Below are 20,251 nucleotides of genomic sequence, written 5' to 3'. Positions count from 1 at the left end.
GTGGGGCTGACAGAGGGACCACGCTAGGCCATAGAAATCCCGTTGTGAAGCGAGAAAAAGGGGTTACTGCGTCGGGTAAGAGGGAATACGCCCTGCAGCCCTACAGGCAAGGCTTGCTGCGATGACCACAGGCAGAAACACATAACGCAGAGCCGCTTCTTTGTAAGGGAGTCAGTAATGGTAGCGGGAACGCGGCAAGGCGAACGGCGGCAGCCCGGAGGCGAGTGGATGACAGGAAGCACCTGGGGAAGGGGCAGGAGCTGTGGTGACCCAGGCGCTGGCTGCGTCGAGGAGCGGTGGCCCCTTGCCGGCTGCGGGAGCGTGGCGTGCGGCCCAGCCCGGCTTCCCCTCCCCGCCGTGTGAGAGCGGCCGGGGCGCAGCGGCCGCCCGCCTCCCGCCGGCGGAGTCCCCTCCTCCCGCTCCCTTCCCGGCGGCCGCCGAGCCGCCGGCGGCCGAGCTGCTCAGGGCTGGCCGGCGCTGCCCATGGGGGAGTGCGGAGTGCCCCCCCAGGTCCAGCTCTTCCTCCGCGCCTGCGAGCAGGGCGACTGCGACACCGCCCGGCGCCTCTTGGGGCTGCCCGGCGGCGGCACCGCCGACCCGGCGGCCCCCTCCTCCTGCGGTACCGAGGAGGCGGCGGCGGAGCCCCGCGGCGAACCGTCCGCCCCGCCGGCCCCCGCCGTGCCCGTGGACTGCACGGACGAGGCCGGCAACACGGGGCTGCAGTTCGCCGCGGCGGGGGGCCACGAGCAGCTGGTGCGGTTCCTGCTGCGGAAGGGGGCCTCGGTGCAGAGCAGGAACCACTACGGATGGAGCCCCCTCATGCAAGCGGCCAGGTAGGGGAGGGATCGGGCCGGGTGGGGGGGTGTCTCTGGGCGCCATCCCGCCTAGTTGCGGGGCATCGGCCTAGTCAGCTGCAGGGCGGGTACGGCGCCGCCGCCGGGCTCCTCCGCCCTCAAAATGACACGTCCCGGGCCGGCGGAGGGCGCCCGGGAGCGCCGGGGGCTGCAGGCGGGCCGGCGTGCGGGAGAGCCGGGGCAGCCGCCATGTTGTAGGCCGCGGTCGCTCACCCGTGTAGCGGCCGTTACCCCGGGGGCGTCCGAGTGGCCACCTGTTACCTTCCCGGGGGGGGCGGTGGGGAGGGGTCGTCGAGGTTAAATCTGGGTAAGTGTTACGCTGGGGCGTTAGGTTTTCTCTTTCCATATTGAAGATGTGGTAATCGAAGCTGTTCATGCTCTCTCTTGGGTATAGCCAGTGCAGAATCCCAGAGGTAATATGAAAACACCGCTCCCCTCTTTCCTTCTGTGGAAATAACATATGCGCATGCCTCTAACTTTTTCTGTCATATTTTTTGGTATGTTTGTGTCTTGCCCTACCTGTTGAAGTGACCTCAGACGTAAAACATACTGAAGCAGAAAGAAATAATTCATTCCACTTGGCTTTTCTGTGTTTTCCTAAGTGGGTTGCTGGAGGATATGGATAATCATTGCTGAGGCTTTTAATGACAAAACTGAATTGTTTTCTGCATCAGTGGTGCTGCGCTTCATGTAACCCACTGCTGGGTTGTGGGAGGTCCTCGTATCGCTGATGCTGGTGTTTGTGATTATCTTTACATACACAAGTACCCCTCAGGTTTACAGGGGTGTTTTGCAAGGTTGGAGGGCAGTGCTTTCCTATAAGAATTGAATGTTTGAGAAGAGAACAGTTTCTTGGTGGATTTCCACCCCCCTACCCCCCCCCACCCCCATTTGGTTTACAACAGATTAAAATACTTGGAAGAAAAGAGTCTGTCTCCTTTTGGTTAAAGCTGATAGAAAGTTCCCAAAGAATGAGTCACACAGCTGGTTTCCCAGTAAGAACAAGGAAGACAAGGTTCAACAGTTTTGTTATTTTATGAAGGTTAAAAAAAAAAAAAAAAAGAAAAAAATTGCAGAAACACTCTTAGATATTTTTTTCCTTAATGAAAACCGTACGCTCATTCTCTAAAAACAATAAACTCAAATCACTATAGCCCTGTCATTGTTTGAAAGAAATTACTTGCTGCCATTTGAAAAGTACTGTATCATTGAAGCCTGGGGAGAAAACATGGAGTGGAAGAGCATGTTTCTTTTTTCTTTAATGGATAACTAAAAAGGAAACACAGGCTTTGTACAGACGTAGGTTTCAAACTATGTACATGTTTAATTTTCTGGCTGTGGTTAGTCCTGTTGAAACTGGACAGGAGATACATATATGCATAAAATTAGTCATGTACAGGAGTTGCAGGCTCTAGTGAGGTGATGGAGTGAAGGCTACCAGGATAGACCTAGGGACTAGACAGGTCCTCAAAGCTTTAGCCTGCAGCTCTGTACTTCGTTAAAGGAAACTAGGGGTCTTGTGTCTGCTTTAGTAGTGTTCTTTGGGATTTCCTCGACTAACGTTTGCTTTGCTGCAGTGTAGAAAGTCTGCTTCCAGGATCAAAGTTTGATGGTGTTAAACACTGCACAAGCACACAGTAATGTACGATATCTGCGACAAAAGCCCAAAGTACCCATCTTGTCAATCTATTATGTTTATTGAAATGTGGGATTCCTCAGCAGAAGAATGGTAAACTGTTTCCATTTTCTCATGGTTAACTAGCTGGTTGGGTGTATGGCTTTCATGACTGTCTTTTGTTTACTGGCAAACTACCAGAGCCTCTGATAGTCAAGTGGTATCAGAGCTGGGTTACGGATGAAACTGGTGTCAGAGTTCAGTACTCTGACAAAGTTCTTTTAGATACTCTACATAAGGAGGCTCTAATACCAAGTTTCTTTATTGGAATATATTTGATGTTACATAGGATTTTAGTTTAGCCTAGTGATAGAGCAGCCTCCTGAAATCATGACACAAGCCTAATATAGCAGCCAAAACACACAGTTGAACCCAAGACAAACAGCACGCCCACTAGTAGTCCCTGTATGCTCACCGTCATGATGCTGGTCATCCCCAGTTGCCAGGGAAGAATATGTGGCTGGAAGCCAGCTCATGCCCCATGTTCTCTTCAAAATTTGTTTTGTTGGGTTGCTCAGTTTTGGTGCTCTGTGTTGGGCTGAGCTGTGTAGACACTTCCCCTATGCTGGTCTGACTGACTCAGGAGGATAATAGTTTTGGCTGTTTTAGGGAAGGCCATTCACACAGACAGTTGTCCCACTCTGCTGATAGAGCTGTTTCTCTAAAACAAAGGGCGCCCTTCAATCCCTTTTACATTGAGAGAAGTTCAGCTTAGTTTACAGCAGCTGTCGTCACTGGCTGTGCTCTTCTGTTCTGAGCTTCGTGGGCACATGCCTGCCTTGCCTGAGCCTTCTTCCATTGTGGGGGTACATTGATAGTTCACAACTGGAAAGCAAGGGATGATGCAAATACAAAGTCTGGCTATCCAGTTCATGAAAAGGTCTTTTTTGTTTTCTTTTTTTTTTTTTTAGCATTGACCCTTTGAAGTAGTTTTTATTCTACTTGTTCAATAGTAATGAGGGTGCTTAATTAAGATCTCTGCAAATAAACTGCCTTTGATTCTTGAATGTGATACAGGCCTGGAAATAAGAGGATGAAAGTGACACTGTGGTTTATAGAAGTTACATGTTGATGTTATGCAGTTGAAAATGAGGCTAGCACCTTGCTGCTTTACCAGAACATCCTTTTAAATAGGTGCCTGGTTTATGAGCGTGGTCACTGGTACATGTGGAACGGTTTATTTTACAGTTCTCAGCTGTTCATTGCTCCCCTCCAGTAAGGTGACCACTGTGTCACATTCAGTGGTATGTGTGTAGTCCCTCACAGTATATTAGTCAGTAGATTTAGTAACAGTTTTCTGTGTTCAGATATGTCGGTTTTCTTTGAGAAGCCTCTGCCATCCAAGGTGTTAATTCTCCTCATTACTTCTTTCTCTCAAGGTTTGGACACATAAGTGTGGCTCACATATTGCTGGAGAACGGTGCTGATCTCAATGCACAGAATAAGTTAGGAGCCAGTGTCCTCACAATGGCCTCCAGAGGTGGCCACGTCAGCATGGTGAAATTGTTGCTGGAATCTGGAGCTTTTGTAGACAATTATGATCATTTTAGCACAAGTGTGCTTAACAGCAGCAGAGATGAGCTTCCTGATATCACTCCACTAATGGCAGCTGCTCAGCATGGACACGAGGCAGTGGTACATCTGTTATTAGACTGGGGAGCCGATTGTAATTACGCTGTGAAGACTATGGGCTGGAGTCCTTTAATGCTGGCCGCTGTTAGTGGAAAGGTGAGCTTGGCACAGCAGTTGATGGAGAAAGGTGCCAATCCTGATCACCTGAATGTACTACATAAAACACCTTTTGAAATCTCTGTTGGCTTCAAACACAAAGACATGAAGGACTACCTGGAATCTCTCACAACAATCAGATCCCAGACAGGTATGGAGCATTAGTTTTTTTGTTTCACTTTCTTGAAGTTTTGATTGTGTATTTAGAAATTGAAGGAGTTATTTTGTATGTACATGATGTTCTTTATAATTTGTAACTAGACTCTTGAAAATGTTGGTATAAGTACACCTACCTCAAGTGTGGGAGGAATGCACAACTTCAGCAAGTTATCTCCACGTTAGCATGACAAGATCCCTGTCCTGCAATAAAAATAATGTGAAACATTTTAAAGTATTTTAAATGTTTACTTTTAAACCACCCGATCCAGTTGCTCATTTAAGAAGAAATTACAAAGGCCTACTTGAAATCACAGTAAAAAAGGGACATAAAACCCCAGGATATCAAAGAAAGGATATCATAGACTGAGAAAACCTGAGAGACTGAAGAAGTTGAAAATGTCTGGCTTCATGAGGAGGTGATTAAGAGGTGTGATTAATAAAGTGTCCACATAGGGCACAGGATGTCCAATACTGGAGAGCCTTTTTATGTGGCAGCCAAAGAAAAAACCTGTGTTTAAAGTTAGAAGAATTCAAATGGGAAATAAGACACTATATTTTGCAGTGAAGCTTAGACCTGGAGTGACTTAGTAGAGGTGTAATCAAGGGTTAAGTGCCTTTCTAAACCTCATGATTGGATTGTCTTCACTTGGTGTCACATATAAGGCCTGTGACTTGCAGAAAACCAGATGAGGTTAACCTAACATTTTCTTCTACCTCTCTCTGAATATGTGAAACCTCCTCAGAGCCCTTTGATAGTGGAGTGTGTATTCTGAGAAAACCAAGTATTAATGTGAACGAATAACAAGTCGGCATGTGCCCTACTTTTATGTTCCTTGCAGGAGATGGGAATACTTAGTTGACTTCAGGACTTAGAATTTATAAGCAATCTCCTTCCTTCAAATGTGAATATGCCTGTTTATGTGCGCACACACACACAGTAGGCACACACACTGTTTGTATATGTACAAAACTAGATTAAAATAACATTATTTCAATGCAAACCTCAATTAAAATGAAGTTAAGAAATGCTGCTTTTATGCTTTTTAATTTTGTCTTGTAATTTATTTGTTATGTGCACTGAACAAGACAAGTGATAAAGAAGCATTTTGTGACTGTAATTAAAGAATGTGCGGTGGTCATGTAACTTTAGCCATGAGCATGGAAGGATGTAAGAAATCCAGGATTTTGTAGGCAGAGGTAGTATCTTGTACTAGGGAATCTGAAGGCTTAGAAAGATGTGAGCAAACAGACTACAAATTTTTCCTTCAGTCTTAACCTGTATGTCCAGTACCATACGCTCAACCCAAAGGAAAGAGTGGTATATTGTCTGTCTTTACCAGTAATTTTCCATTTTTTAATTACTAATCAAATTTGTATTCTGTTGACAATTTTTTGGGATGTAATTACTAGGGGTTTTGTTTTTATTGAAGATAAAGGTTAAACCTACTTGCTGTCACCTGCCAGTTTGAAATGTTAATGAATTTAGGTTTTAATTTTTTTTTATTTTTTACTTATTGCGGTTATCACTCCCACATATTTTTCCAAATCAGCTTTTCTTTCTAGCCGGTTCTATGAAATAATATTAAGAATGTCTTATGCTAGTTTTGTTAAAGTACTGTGGATTTACTTCTCTTCCCTTCTTCAGAAGTTTGCTTATGCTAACAAAAATACATTAAATCTGTTCCTGAAATCAGGCAGTTTGATTTGGACATCATGTTGGACATTTGAACATCAATAAGTCATTACAAAGATTGAGACCTTATTTCTGTATGTGGCTGTCTGGGGACACTTTTTGAGATGTTTGTTCTTTATGATGAAGATCAGTGGTGGGAGGTGCTTAACAAGACAGTTTGGAAGAGCTGCATCTGGATTCTTCAGCTTTGGAGTTCTTGGCTATGAAGTCTAAGGATGTGGCTAGCCTAGAAAGAACCTTTTCCAGGTGCTACCACCCACCCAGCCATGGTGGCAGAAAGCCTGTAGAGTAGAATAGCCCACTGTAAGCTCTTTGCCACTTATAATATGAGACAGGCTTATTTAAATCTTACCTAATTATGTCTACATTGTACTGCCATATGGACATGTCCACAATCCCCAAAATTCTTGGGTTTTATTCACATTTGGTGTCATTCTTGCAGGTCAAGCTTCTCTGATACTTTCAGAAGCAAGGACAAAAATCTGACATTTGTTTCTGCTTTGGAGAAGGTGTTAACTTAGATGTTGGCTCATAGGTTAAGTTGGAGCTGGGGCTTTCATACAGCCATGCTGCCAGACAGAACTGGCTGACTGTAGACATTTGCTCATGATCAGTCTCTGAGGAGTAGACATCAGTCAGTTACAGTACACACAGAGAATCAGTGCAGTTCACTAGTGCAGTGCTTTATACCTTGCCCATACAGTGCACATACAGAATGGATGTGCAGGCAGAGTTGGCCTGATTGAAAGTCTTCTGTATTCATATAATATAGTGTATTGAAGAAGTCTGTTTAAGCTAGGAGAGTGGATTAAAGCAGATGAATGTTCCTATCACCTCTGCTGAGGGGGAGTTTCCATGCAGAAGGGTAGTAACTAATAGGGATGAGGAGGGGTAAAAATGTTAAGCTTCCACACAAATTTCTGCATTCATTTTTGACCATAGCTTCAGTCTCCTAGCACTGAAGTCTTGTGTATTCTGGGAAGAAAACCCCCCACCCTTTCTCTTGTAAAGAAGGCAGCAGAAAAGGAACTTGTCTTCTGATCCCATTGCCATAGATAGGGCAAATTGCATCCCAAAAGAAAGCAACTCTCTTTTTGGGGCTGTTTTCAGTAGCAAAGTCAGAACTAACCAAAATGGCCTGGGTGTTGCCTGTGTTCTGCCTCTGTTATTGCTTTGGCTTACCTGGAGGGACCCCCTTCCTTCTGGCATCTCCTTGTGGTCTCCTGCTCCCTGAGGCTGCCTTTCATACGGGCTTTTCACATGCCAAGTACAGGCGCTGGTTGTCCTAAACTACTCTTTTGAAATCAGTTTTCTAATGGTGAGCTCATACATAGTTCCTTCTGTAAGAGCAGTTTCTGAATCAGGAGAAAATGTAGGACCCACTGTTCTCTTTCCCAGTCTTAAATAAAAGGTTCTTATGGTTTTCTAGGCTTTTGCTCAGCATTTTCAAATTACTTCATTTGTAGTCAAGCTATGAAGATCAACCTTTTATGTATTACCATAAAAAAAGCAGTATCCAGCTCAGGAAATCTCTCAATGTCTCCTTGTTTTCCTTAAAATCTTTTTACCCCGTTGATTCTGTAGTGTCAGTAGTGTTCTGGAAGATGGAAAAGGATATATTTTTCTGGCTTGAGTGGAAGGTGCAAAATCATGTCACTATTTTTTCCTCATCTTACATAGTATCAGCAGTTTCAAAGCACTTTGAAGACGTGAAGGGAATGATTCTTCACTAAAAATATTAAAATTTATAATAATTGCTGTTCTTATTATGGGGATGGTGATCTGGGAGTTGAAGGATATTGATTAATGCACAGATACCAAGGTGTGTAGTTCAATCATCCCTATTTATTTTTGTGACCTTCACAAATTAACCTGGTAATACTGAAGAGGAAAAAAAAGTGGAACAGCTTGTAAAATTGTAAAACTCCTTTTGAGTCACCTTTCAAAATAATCCTGTATTATTTGAGTGTTTGCAGTTGTACAGAGGATTGCACCAGACCACAGAACCATTCTGTGGTTCCTTAATTGATGTTTTAGTCTTCCAGGCAGGAAACACGAAAGTTTCAAATACAGTCTTCTGATAGAGAATGGAAGTTAAAAGGCAAAAGCCTATACTGGTGCTTTATTATAGTTTGTATATTATAGTTAGCTCTGCACAGAGAACCATACAGGTGAGTGATTCTTCACAAAGGGAATAAACAGGTTATCAATGCTTTCTTTGTTCTTATTAAATGTATGTCTAAATGTAAGTTTTATAGTACCTTTATGTAAATTTAATACTTTCTGCTATAAAAAATTACTATAATTTTTTTGCTTTTTTGATGGCTGCTAATGGAAATATTTATATTTTTCCCAGATACAGAAAAGAGGCAACCTGATGTCTTTCATGCTTTGAAATTGGGTAGGTACTGAGAGGATTCTTGCGCTGTGTCCAGTTCTTGTAACTTCAGAGCATGTTTGTTTACTAATATGGGAAACCAAGACATGTTCTGTTTTTACATGTGACTTTGATTTTTCCTTGTTCTTCTTTTAATTTTAAAAATACATTTATGTCTGCAGTTTATTTTCCTTTACGTTCCAATATGAGAAAATCTTTATTAACTTCTGGTTGTGCCCTTTATGCCAAAACGGTGTTATGTTGTAGTTCCAGTTACTGCAAGACCATGCTACCTTTAATATGATTTTTTTTTTTCCTTCCTCATAAACTTGAAGTATGAAAGCAAAGGTGCTAGTTGGTGCAAAGAATATGCTGGCTTCTATTCCACATGAGCATTGTAATTGCTCTTGAAAGTTGTCTCAAGAAAAGAGTAAGTGTCTTAGATTTTGCCTGTTCTTCCATGACCAAGAGTGACTTCCATGAGCACACAACTGGTAAAACTGTTCTGTGGCAAACAGAAAGAGCCAGTGCCATCCTGTTGATTTATTGTTCCAGGCTCCTGGTGGATGGCAAGCTGCTTTCTGGTTACCTATTTCCCTGGATTCTGCAGCATAGGAAAAAGTGCTGAAGTGAAGGGTTTGGCCTGAGACTTGCTATCTGATGGCTTTGACATGGGAAATGGTTTTATTCAGTTTTTGTTTAGGTTCCTGATAATGTCGCAGGTCAGAAAACTCCACACTGTTTGCGATCTCTTTGACAGGTTAGAGAGATTCAGTGTTTGAACCTTACCTGATTTATAGTTGGTATTTTGACTTTTAAATGTTTTCAGCTATTTGATAGTACATTTAGCCTATGGCTGGCATTCCTACCTGTGTAGACAGTCAGGAAAAAAATAGTCACTCAGCAGTAAAGCAAAGTTCCTGATTGAGCTATGTAATATTTATTTATTTTTAATATTGGAAGATGTAATTCCCATATGAGATGAAATCTTATGTTTAATGAAGTCATGATACCTAAGGGGGGAATCACTTCTTCAGTCAGCGTGCCCTTACTTGGGACTAAGATACCCCAGACAAAGAGAAAACTTTGGTAGTACAGCCTTGCACGTGCAGTGGACCGAATCCTTACTGTTGCTGTGCTTTCTGTGTCTGTGGCATAGAAAATCTGATCATAGTGCTCTGAAAGCTGAGTCTCCCCCTCCTGCCTGTGATACGTGCATACAGAATAAGTAAGGTTTAGAGTTGAGGGCAGCTGCCCCTCATTCCAGCTTTTTTGCCCACGTACCTACTCCTGACTGTAACATAATAGTAAAGCCTTTGGTGTGGTTCACCTTCTTGCTTTCAACAGGGACCTGCACCCTGAAGAGACCTCTGAGTTAGCAACTTCCACAGTTTCTGATGGATCTTCTTTTTGTTGTTATTATTTGCAAATGAGTGGATTTTGTGAAGGAAAATCCATTTTTTCTGAACAGCTGTCCAATTGGATTTCAGAAATGCATCTTTATATCAACAATTATCTTGCAAGTTTTATTGTTGCTGCATTCCTGTTGAGAAGTTAGAGGTGTGTTTTAAATGGTTAAGCCTGGCCTTAGTGTTCAGTTCATATCCTGAGTTTTGTACACCAGTGTAACAGTTGCTTTTCAAGTAACCATTGTAAGTCATCTTCTAGGAGCTTCATGGGTTTTCAGGCTACCAGACCTGGAAATGGGCAGACATAATAGTGGACAAGAAAGAGGTGATAGGTAGCAGTACCAGGAGCGCTCTCTTAAATGTCAACTCTTCACACGTAAGCTGCCAAAACCTCTTCCTGAGAAGGCCTCAGGTCTGTTAGAGAGTTCATCTGCCTGTTTTGCACTGCTGTGACTTTTAGTTTGAGATTTAGAAATGTTAGCGCTGGGTCAGAAGTAGTCTTAGTGGATGAGGCAAATGGATAGTGTGTGGCATACTCCTTTTGATTTTTTCTGAAATACTTGGCTACAGATAGCAACGCTGCTAAAAAGCAACTCAATAGGTTAAGAAGTGTCCAGGCCAGATTTCAAACAATTGTGGAATCTCTGTAGGTTCCAGGGTTTCTATTTAACAAATTCTGTGCTGCAGGTCTGTGTTAAAGCCACCTGCTGCCTTTTGCTAAACAGGGACATAAAAAATGTAGTCCTGTGCTTTTGTATCTTCCCTGTTCCAAGAAATTGGGTGGGTGTTGGTTTCAGCGAGTGCATTCAGCTACCTGCAGGGTTTGTGTGGGGTTTTGACTGGCTTTCCAAGGAAAGTGTTCATGCCTATGATTGAGTTGAAGGCAGCCCATGTCTTGAAGCAGTTTACCATCTGAAGGTTTTTTTTTAAAGGTGAGATTTTTTCCATTTGCGTGGCAGTTGATGACTTGCTTCTTTTTACTCTGTTCCTGCAGTGGTACATATTCGGTCACAAAGGTCTTTTTTTTCCTGTTAACTTCTTGCCTTCTTTTTCCTGGCATATGTCATCAAAAAAGTAAGGGAGGTGGGTGAGCTTAAGATCTCTGCTTAAGATAACCCTATCTATGTCATACATTTTTAAAAACTGCTTGTTCCTAGTTCTACTAATATTTAGAAAAAAGCCCACAACTTAGTTAAAATATGTTCAGTAGCATATTTTATACTGCTTTTCGTAATCTAGACACGAACTTGGTGACTGCCAGCCTCTTCATATGGGAACTTGAACATTATGTTCAAGTTTCAAGAACTAGAAAGATGACAGGAATAACACATTACACTTGAGCAAGGAGTAGGGAACTTTTGCCTTGGAGATTTAGTTTAAATATTGGAGGCAGAATTAAAAAAAAACACTTTCTGAATATAGAAAAGTTGAGGACTGGAATAGATAAATTCCTTGGGAGGTCATGGAATTGTATCAGTAGAGGTTTTTAGAATCAGTGAACCACCTTTGTAAGGACTCACAGGTTAGTGTGACACAGGGTGGTGTTCTGCTTACTTAAGGCAAGGGATGGCCTCCACTATCTTTTGAGTGCCTTTGTACCCACTGTCTTTGATTCTGAAATTGTTGCTTGCTGTGATTTCAGCCTATGGAAATGGAACAGGGATCTTCATCCTGCTGAAGCACAATTCATAGTGTCTCAGCCTCATCAATTTTCCTTTCATGACATCATCTTATGACAATTTAATAGAAATATTCCCTACTTGTGTCTTCACATGTGGGATGCACTGCAGTTTATACAGCTATTATAGCTTAGTTGTTCATTTTAGAAAATTATTCTTGTAACGGGATTGTACTATAAGTGTACAGGTAGGGAAAATGTGGGAAAACAGTGCCTCCTGCTTATGCCACAGTTTTATATAGCCTGGAAGACCAAAGATCAGTACAAATATATTGCAGTTGCTCTAGTACTTTATTTTTTCTGTTTTAATTCCACTACATGTAGACCAGTGTCAGCAAAGCAAAATACATATTAATTCAGTGGCTAAGCAGTTGTCTGTTGCTTATGTAGATTATGTTTTATTACTGTTTTGCAGGAAACTTCCAGCTGGTTAAAGAGATCGTTGATGAAGACCCAAGTCAGGTCAATATTACCAATGTTGATGGAGCATCTCCATTAATGATTGCGGCTGTAACTGGACAGCTGCCCCTTGTTCAGCTCCTTGTTGAGAAAAATGGTGATATTGACAAACAGGATAATGTTCATGGCTGGACAGCACTAATGCAGGCCACATACCATGGGTAAGATATATGCTGTCTTTGGATCTAGCAGTAAGTAGTTTCATTCTTCTTACATCCCAATAGAATAAATCTTTCTGACACTGACTCTGGAAGCAGAGGGGTCTTACAAGAAATTGAGAGACTTATGACCTCAGTTTTCCATGACTCTTGCACTGCCTTCAGCTTTTCAGAGCAAATCTGAATGCTCTTTGGGTTTCAGAATGAGTGGCACATTTGGGAACTTGGAGGTGGCTCATTAAGTGCCGGGAATGTAGTGCTCCAGGCAGGCACTAAGAGTTTTGGTGCTCATTTCAACTTCCATCCTTTGACATTTTTTAGTGTTTTTTAAGATGGTATTGCCCCCTGCTAGGATTGTAGGCTGCATCAAGTTGTGAAACTTCAAGGCAATCACCCTTCTATGTGCCATACTTTCCACTCTTAAACCCATTTTTATGTTCCCCTATCCAGCCTTTAGTTTTCATGGAATTTTCTGAAATGTGCCCACTGGGAACTGGGTGTTGTTTTCTCTAAAGGTACTTTCTAAATGCAGGTAGGCACTTAAGAGTCAGACCCCAAAAACTGGCCTGGTACTTCAAATATAGTGTCTGTCATATGTTTGGCATTGTCTGAATACAGGATATTTGGTTTAGGAGGGTGAACTGTTCTCTGTTGTAGCTGAGGGTCTCAGCAAGGTGAAGATTCGCTTCACTCCTAGTAATGTTTGCATTAATTGTACAAATGCAGATATTCTGCTCCAGCCTTTATTTTTAGCCAGCAGATCTCACTGGACTATGAAAGCACAACCAAGGAGAAAAATAGGAGGTCAAGTCATTGCTTTGTGAAAATTTTTCTGAATTAGTTCCTGGTACCTACATAAGATGAGATTCTGTGCTTCCTCACCAATGCAATGCCGATAGTAGGGATAGGCATTTCACAGAAGTGCCTAAAACTCAGTTTTCCCAGTGTGGCCATTTCACTTATCAGGAGCCACCCCAGTGCACAGCTACAGTAGAAGCATCCGGTGGTGATGGGATGTGCAAGAGCTGCTGACATGTCCCCTTACTGGTACATGGGCACTTCTCTTGTCTGTGGAAGTGTATATGCCAGTAGAGTGCTGCATGTGTTCAGATATGGCCCTTTCAGTTTCCTGGAGGACTGTGTTATGAAAGTTCCCTTTATCAGTTAGTCTTTATAGTATGAAATTCTATTAGCTTTGTTAACATACTTTATACTTGAAGTAGAAGAATTTTACTGGAGACTTTGGTATTGTTCATGCTTAAGTAAAACATCTAAAGGACACCAGCTCAGTAGAAGGACCAAAAGGACATCCCATCCCTGGAAGTAAGGACTTGGCTTCTTGGAAACTTAAAGCTCTCCATAGATAAGTAGTGATAGCAAGACTGACTCCAGGGACATGTGGATCAGTGAGACAAGCAGCAAGAAAGCTGCAGAAATACAGTTGCTTTGCAAAGTTTTACTATGATTAGTACTATGATGATCGTGACTAAAATAATGATTTTCACTATGATTGTTAGTGTTGGTGTTCCATGAATTGTGTTCTCTTTTTTTTTTGTTTGTTTGTCTGTGCAGTCTCATTGGGGAGACTTCAGTGAAACACATTAGATGTGACTAATCACTGAATGCACACAAGTATACAAGAAGCCTCTGTAAAACCACATTTGGGGTGCCCCAGCTTGGCTGGGGCACCTCATGCGCATGAATAAATGTTTACCCTTCTAATTCTATACTTTGCATTCTAGCCTTTCTGCTTGGTTGGCATGGGACAGTTGTGAGTTTTTGTAACAACTGGAAATCTGTGGCCTCTGCAGTGGCTCAGCTAGCCCTTTCTCAGGAGCAGCAGTGGTGTGGAGCGTCTCTGGTTTGAAGGAGGGAGTAGGCAAGATCTGTGTGAGCCAGGGGTGCTAAAGGATGTGTCTCTGTGCCCTCAAAGTGCAGTACTCTAAAGCAGGATGGCGGGATCATGGAGTTTTAAGGAAGAAAAGTAATGGGAAGTATGCAGAGGAGCTGTGGTAGGGATAAACAGAATTTTTCTTAAAAGAGAGGAGAAACACTCTTCCTCCATTTTAGGTTGTCTTTATCTGGAGTGAGTTCAGAACTGAAAAATTTCTACGATAAGAAGGAATGCTCTGAAGTGGAGAGGTTGAGATTGGTTTGTCAGCCTCAGTATTAGAATTCGCGGTGACCTGTTGATACTTCAGAACATTTTTGGTCTATGTTGCTTATGCATGTTGGAGTTTGTTTTATACAGTCAGTCTCTGCTCAAGAGGAGTTTTGTATTAAATGTATTTTCCCTAGCTCTGTTGTCTGTTCACATATTTTGTAGGCTGAATTACAGTATTGTTTTTAACTCATGAGGCAAGTCCTGTTTATTTATTCAGGTGTATGAGAAGGGAGAGAGGCTAATGGGAATGGGATGGCGAGTTCCTTTTGTGCAGCTAGCTTTTATGAGCTTTTGTTGGAAGGCATTTGTGTTTGTTATCATTTAATGCTGATTGGGTTTGCATTTGGAACACCTCAAGGAAGTGATAATGTGCATTTTCAATTGTATAATTTATATCTCTAATTAACAGAAGTACTGTTTGGAGTTTATGAATTATCTTCAGTCAATTCAGCTTTTCTGTATGCAATTTCTTACCTGTTCTGAATATGAAATTGTATGGGAAGTACTGAATGGAAGAATAATGGTGTATGATGAGTACTGGACAGACCTTTGTCTTTCCATCTGCTTTTTTTGCCTTAGGCCTTAATGGCATTTGCTTGTGAAGGTGTTTGGCAACAAATTCCAGAGTCAGTTCCAAAGAGTCAGCTTAAGAAACTTCCTACTCGCATTAGGGTTTTTAGGCTAACTTTGGCATGTTGATTAGTGTGATTCATAGTGAGTAAACTGCAACTAACAAAGGAATCATGGGAGCTTCTGAATGGCTTGTGAATAAATTTGAGACTTGGTTAGCTATAGAAAAGGTAAGAACTCTGATCTCTAATTGAGGAGCATTGGTATAAGTGGATGAAAATGGAGTGTTAGGGGTTTTGTTTTGTTTTTTAACATGAGCAATGCCTTTTTTTCTTCCCTTAAAGAAACAAAAACATTGTGAAGTATTTGTTAAATCAAGGAGCTGACGTCAATCTTCGTGCCAAAAATGGATACACAGCTTTTGACCTGATAATGCTGCTGAATGATCCAGGTATGTTAATTCAAAGAGCACTGAGGAAATGTACAACATAAACAGATAAACATCCTTTCCAATCTAGAAAATACATTAAAGTTGCTAGGAAGTGTATTTCGAGGTCCAAGCTGGATACTGCCTGAAAATGGTGGGTTTTGAGTTAATTGGTTAGACAAGTGTATACATCTATGGGATAACAGATTTTGTGCATTCCTCTTTTGTTTGTTTTTGAAGATGCTTCAAACTGTGTCATTTGTATCACCAGAACCAGTTCAGCGGCATTTGACGGCGGTGGCCCAGGTATTCTGTAGTGTTATTAGCACAGATATGAACTGGAGCTAGAAGTTTCCACTCTGGACAGCAGTAAAGGGGCAGGATAAAGAGAGCGCAATGAGAACAAAGCTAGTGAACTCCTGGCTGAACCTCCCAACTAGGTCTGTAAAGGCTGAAAGTAAATCACACTTCAGGGTTCAGGTGTTTTTTTTTATGGGAATGCTTTAGAAAAGGGCAGCGTGTTTTGGGGAGACTTCAATGAAACACATTTAGTGTTGTAGTTTGTTTAGCCTATATAATTTGTTATTGTTAACCTTGCCTGGTATCTGAATTGCTTTTGTCTGAAGCCAACACTACTGCTGATGGAATTAGTTTGTTTTCTCTGTATTTACTCATTACGGTGTTTTTGGTCACTAGCAGATACCTTTCCTTTATCAAAAGTAGATGACTAATAGTATGCAATTTTAGAAAATAAATACAGTGAATTGTTTTATAACTAGCTTCTTGTAGGACAGAGTGGTTTGTCTTGTTACCTCTGTGTGTGTATATATATATATGTCAGTTTTATCTGCCCTCCTGAAAGTCTTTCCTGACCTCTGTATGAAATACAGATTTACAGAATATTTTTTTGCTTTCCTGTCCTGTTCTCACGCACATTCTTTTTTCTTCCTCTTCCTTCTTTTTTTTCTACCTTTTTTGTCCACCTTGTTTCTTACCTTGTCTTTTCAATCCCTTCGTTGTCCAGGCTGAACATCTCCTTTCTCTTTGGGATTTAATTTCAAGCTTCTTTTCTGCAACCTACACTTGAAGAAAGAACATTCATTTTTCTCTACTGTCTTCTGTGTCAGGTGAGGAAAGGCAGCATCACAGCTTCTGCAAACTGCAAGAGAAGGCAGTTCACTTGGTCACACATGACTGATTCTGACAGAATAACATGCTTATTTATATTGATAAATACGTTTTAGAGCAGTGATGGTAAGACACTAGCCCACTGTGTGGGAAGAAGGTATAGGAAACAGGTCAGGAAAAAAGGTTTTGGGGATTCATCTGCTTTTGCGTTTGAGAGAGAAATCAATTACTCCCTTACAGGATTTATAGGGGAAGTGTCAGCATATCAGTCATAATTTGGGAAAGCAAAACAGACTAAAGGTTTTCTTAATTTGTTTCATTTTAGACACGGAGCTTGTACGGTTACTGGCATCAGCATGCATGCAAGTAGACAAAGACAAGAGTAAGCTGAACAATAGATCGTCTTTGCCTTGTTCCAGAAGTAGGCAATCCTTAAATGTCCCAATGTTGCCAGATGACAAAGGAGGTCTAAAGGTAAATATATTCAGTCTTAGATAACCAATGCATTATTTCCTGTAATGTTTGAAGCAGAGAAAGTCATTGCTAAGTGCTTTGGATCTAGTATGTAACTGGGATATTTTTTGGGGGTGTGTTCCGAATTCCTCATTGACAGTGCTTCCTGGTTTTATGAAACGTAGCATGTGTTCAGCTAGCTTTCTTTTTGTCAGATGGCAAGGCAAAAGGAAGACTTTTAAGGAAGAGTTTGCACTGAAGCATTTCAGTGCCTAGAAATAGATCTCATAATTAAGTAGTAGAAGGTACTAAGGATCCATTGATAATTGCAAACCACTTTAATGTTGCTTTTGTAGTTTATCTTAAAAACTCCCTGACAGATCTATCACTGCTGTAAGGATTATTTAATTGTACATTTCTTTTCCTCTTTTTTTTCTTTTAGTTGGAACTAAATTGTTGTGTCTTCTTATCAATCTAGTCCTGGTGGAGCAGGATGTCCAATCGATTCCGCAAGCTGAAGTTGACTCAGACATTACGCCATGGATTTCCTTCCAATCAGTTTGCACCTTTTCCTGATGAGCCTGAACCATCATTAAATTCCACCATAAAAGCAGTTTCAAAGGGTGATACGGACACCTCTGCAAACCTTGATGCTGCTACAGCTTGGATCACAAATAACAAAGCTAGCGGTAAAGCCAGAGTTGTCTTGTGGGAAGTGAGCTCTTGTGGGGTAGTCAAGATGATACTATTTCTAATTTACTGATTTAGTTTTTATTTGGCTTAATATAACTGAAAAGACACATAATGCATTTTTAGTATATAAACAGAGAGGTGTTTGTATTCCTGACTGTTGATCATGCTGAACGCTGAGTGCAGCATCATTTAAACAGGAAAATGCTACTATTTTTATATTAGTGTCCTGTAGCAAGCACCATTAAATTGAATAGTAGAGACAGGTCACTCAAAAGTATTTGGTATCTTTGATAAACTAATTTATGTAATGAAAACCAATTTATTTAAAGAAACAAAAAAATAATTCTGAGAAGAGGTATTGGAAAAGCCCAAATCGTAAAGCACATCTACTGAAATTGTACAGCTCTCCGTGCAAACCCCCTCCCAGTTTCTGATGTGAATTAGGCTATTGGCTTAACTTGAATTTAGGTACATGGCAGTGTCACTGGAAAACTTGGTTCTGTGTGCTTACTGAGGGTAAAGCTGTTGAATGTTGGAAAATAGTAAGCTCTTCTTGAGGACAAAAGTAGGAGCGTGTAAATAATAAAAGCTTATTTATATATTTTTCAGGTGTAAACACTGCAAAAGGAGGAAAAGATGATGAATTACTGACAACCATGGTATGTCACAGTGTTCTTGGTGTGTTCAGACCAATTGAGAAGGTCATGCAGCTCCCCCCTCCCCCCCTTTTTTTTTTTACCTCCTATCCAACTCACTATTAGGAAGAGAGCTGTCATTTGTTCATAGTCACTAGACAGGAACTGACAGGCTGTGAATACATCAGTAGTTCTTAGACTAGGAAGTACTACAAGTAGTATGGTATGGAAGCTGTTCACAAGTACTGACTTGTTTCAAGAGTTATCCATACCTTTGTATGATTAGCAATGAATTAGTAAATAGATGCCAGCAACTAATTAGTTGTTCCAAGCAGTATGCTGTGAGGAAAACATGGATGGAACTTAGTATAACACGAAAATGAGAAATTATTGGTAGAGGCAACCATTAAATACTTAATTTGGAATATTGGTTTGTATTATTCTGTTTCTTCATTTGTTGTGCTGTAGCTTTAAATTCCCCTACAGCTTGTTCCCTCAAGATGTCATTACCTGCTTATCCTTTATGTTCTTTTTTTAAGAAGATTGAGAAATTTTTGATATGACTGACAAGACAGAACTCCAGGAAGCCAAATCAATTGTTTTAGTTTTTTCTCTTTCTGGAGAACACATACAGCAGGAGCTGGCAGTTGTCCACTGTTTCCAGGTGTCCTGGGAATACAGAGAGGACTGCCTTGTTATTTCTTTGGAAATCAGTTGTTAACATTCCTGTTAAAAACAATTTGAATCAAGATTCAGTCCAATGAAGGAAGAGACGTTTTCTGCCACTTGATGAACTATATTCATTGTATTAAATGAATGAGCATACTGAGGTGCCAGAATGTCCATTGGATTCTCTTTCTTATTATGTGTTGTACATCTTCACAAATACTACTTTCATGTCTCATTTCCATTTTATTTTGTTTAAAAATGCATTTGTCTCTGTCTTTCTATTTAACTTACAATTTTGAAACTATATCATCAGCTTTCAGTAATCTTTCTTAAGAAGAGGCTCTTTTCTTTTTGCTGTTCTTTTTTTCCCTCTCTCAGCTGAGAAGTAGTGCTCCATTTACCAGGCTGCCCAGCGATAAACTGAAAGCAGTGATACCTCCTTTCTTACCACCCTCAAGTTTTGAGCTTTGGAATTCTGACCGAACGCGACTCAGCAAAGAAGGCAAAGGTGAACAGATGAGAACTGCCTGGCCACAGAGAGCGATCAAGCATGATTTTAACAGCAGTGGGAACTCTGATGTAGTAAGTAAAACGTGTGCAAATACTGTGTTATGTCCAGGCCATGCTGACTGGTGAGGCACATGGTGTTTCTGCCTAGAAATTACTTTAAATCTTGTGTCTCAGTAGTGGCTTGTCCTTTTAAGCTCAGCTGTTTAGGAAGAATACACACCTCTGTGGAAGGAACATAAATGGAACAATAGTTTTGTATGAAATAAAACAATTTCTTTGCTGTTAACCAGAAAAAAGTTGAGCCCTGATGAATTTGCTGCGAACTGCTAAAGGGGCTGCAGGTTCCATCTATATATTCTAGTTGCCAAAGTAGGTACAGTCATTGGAATTTGGCAGAAACTGCTCTGATTTGGAGGAAGACTAGGGGCAGAAGAAAACAATGAAAGTTTCTCAGTTTTTAGGAATTAGGGGGAGGGAAGAAGTAAGAAGTATCAGTAAGACATAAATATACAGATCTAACATTCTGAAGGATTAGAAATAGATAGAATTGTAGGAATTAGTGATCACGTGGGTTTGAAGGTGTAGAGCCTTACAGTGCAAGTACTTTAAAAAGGGAAAAAAGTCTGAATAAATTATCGTTTTTTGTAGAAGGTTTCTGTGATGTTTTTAGTGAAAATGCAAACCAAAAGGAAAATTAACTCATTTGTATTGAGAGAGGAAGCAGAACAACCAGGACAGCCTTTGCTTTCATAGTTAGTAGGAGAAAAGAAGTGCTTACTGCCCTGACATTATTTTAGTAGTCCAGAACTGTA

The 20,251-nt window shown here is 41.1% G+C and overlaps 1 protein-coding gene across 7 annotated transcripts in view; it reads left to right on the top strand.

Moving 5' to 3' along the window:
* Positions 1-333: 333 nt before the first annotated feature.
* ANKS6 (ankyrin repeat and sterile alpha motif domain containing 6) overlaps positions 334-20,251 on the top strand; it is a 38,570-nt gene continuing 18,652 nt past the window's right edge. For 3 of the 7 annotated variants that reach the window (XR_005826902.1, XM_040587020.1, XM_040587019.1), the window contains exons 1-9: positions 334-833; positions 3,909-4,408; positions 8,466-8,510; positions 11,989-12,193; positions 15,269-15,375; positions 16,805-16,953; positions 17,411-17,621; positions 18,235-18,284; positions 19,308-19,511. Coding sequence is in view for 6 of the 7 variants with exons in the window: in XM_040587020.1 (XP_040442954.1) it covers positions 484-833; positions 3,909-4,408; positions 8,466-8,510; positions 11,989-12,193; positions 15,269-15,375; positions 16,805-16,953; positions 17,411-17,621; positions 18,235-18,284; positions 19,308-19,511 (1,821 nt within the window). In the remaining variant the exon portion in view is untranslated. The remainder of the gene's footprint in view (positions 834-3,908; positions 4,409-8,465; positions 8,511-11,988; positions 12,194-15,268; positions 15,376-16,804; positions 16,954-17,410; positions 17,622-18,234; positions 18,285-19,307; positions 19,512-20,251) is intronic. The other 4 variants (XM_040587022.1, XM_040587025.1, XM_040587021.1 and 1 more) reach the window with 3 other exon arrangements.

Source organism: Falco naumanni, chromosome 3 (assembly GCF_017639655.2).
Source record: "Falco naumanni isolate bFalNau1 chromosome 3, bFalNau1.pat, whole genome shotgun sequence".
NCBI classification, from domain to species: Eukaryota; Metazoa; Chordata; class Aves; order Falconiformes; family Falconidae; genus Falco; species Falco naumanni.
This window is presented reverse-complemented; position numbering and strand designations above follow the sequence as displayed.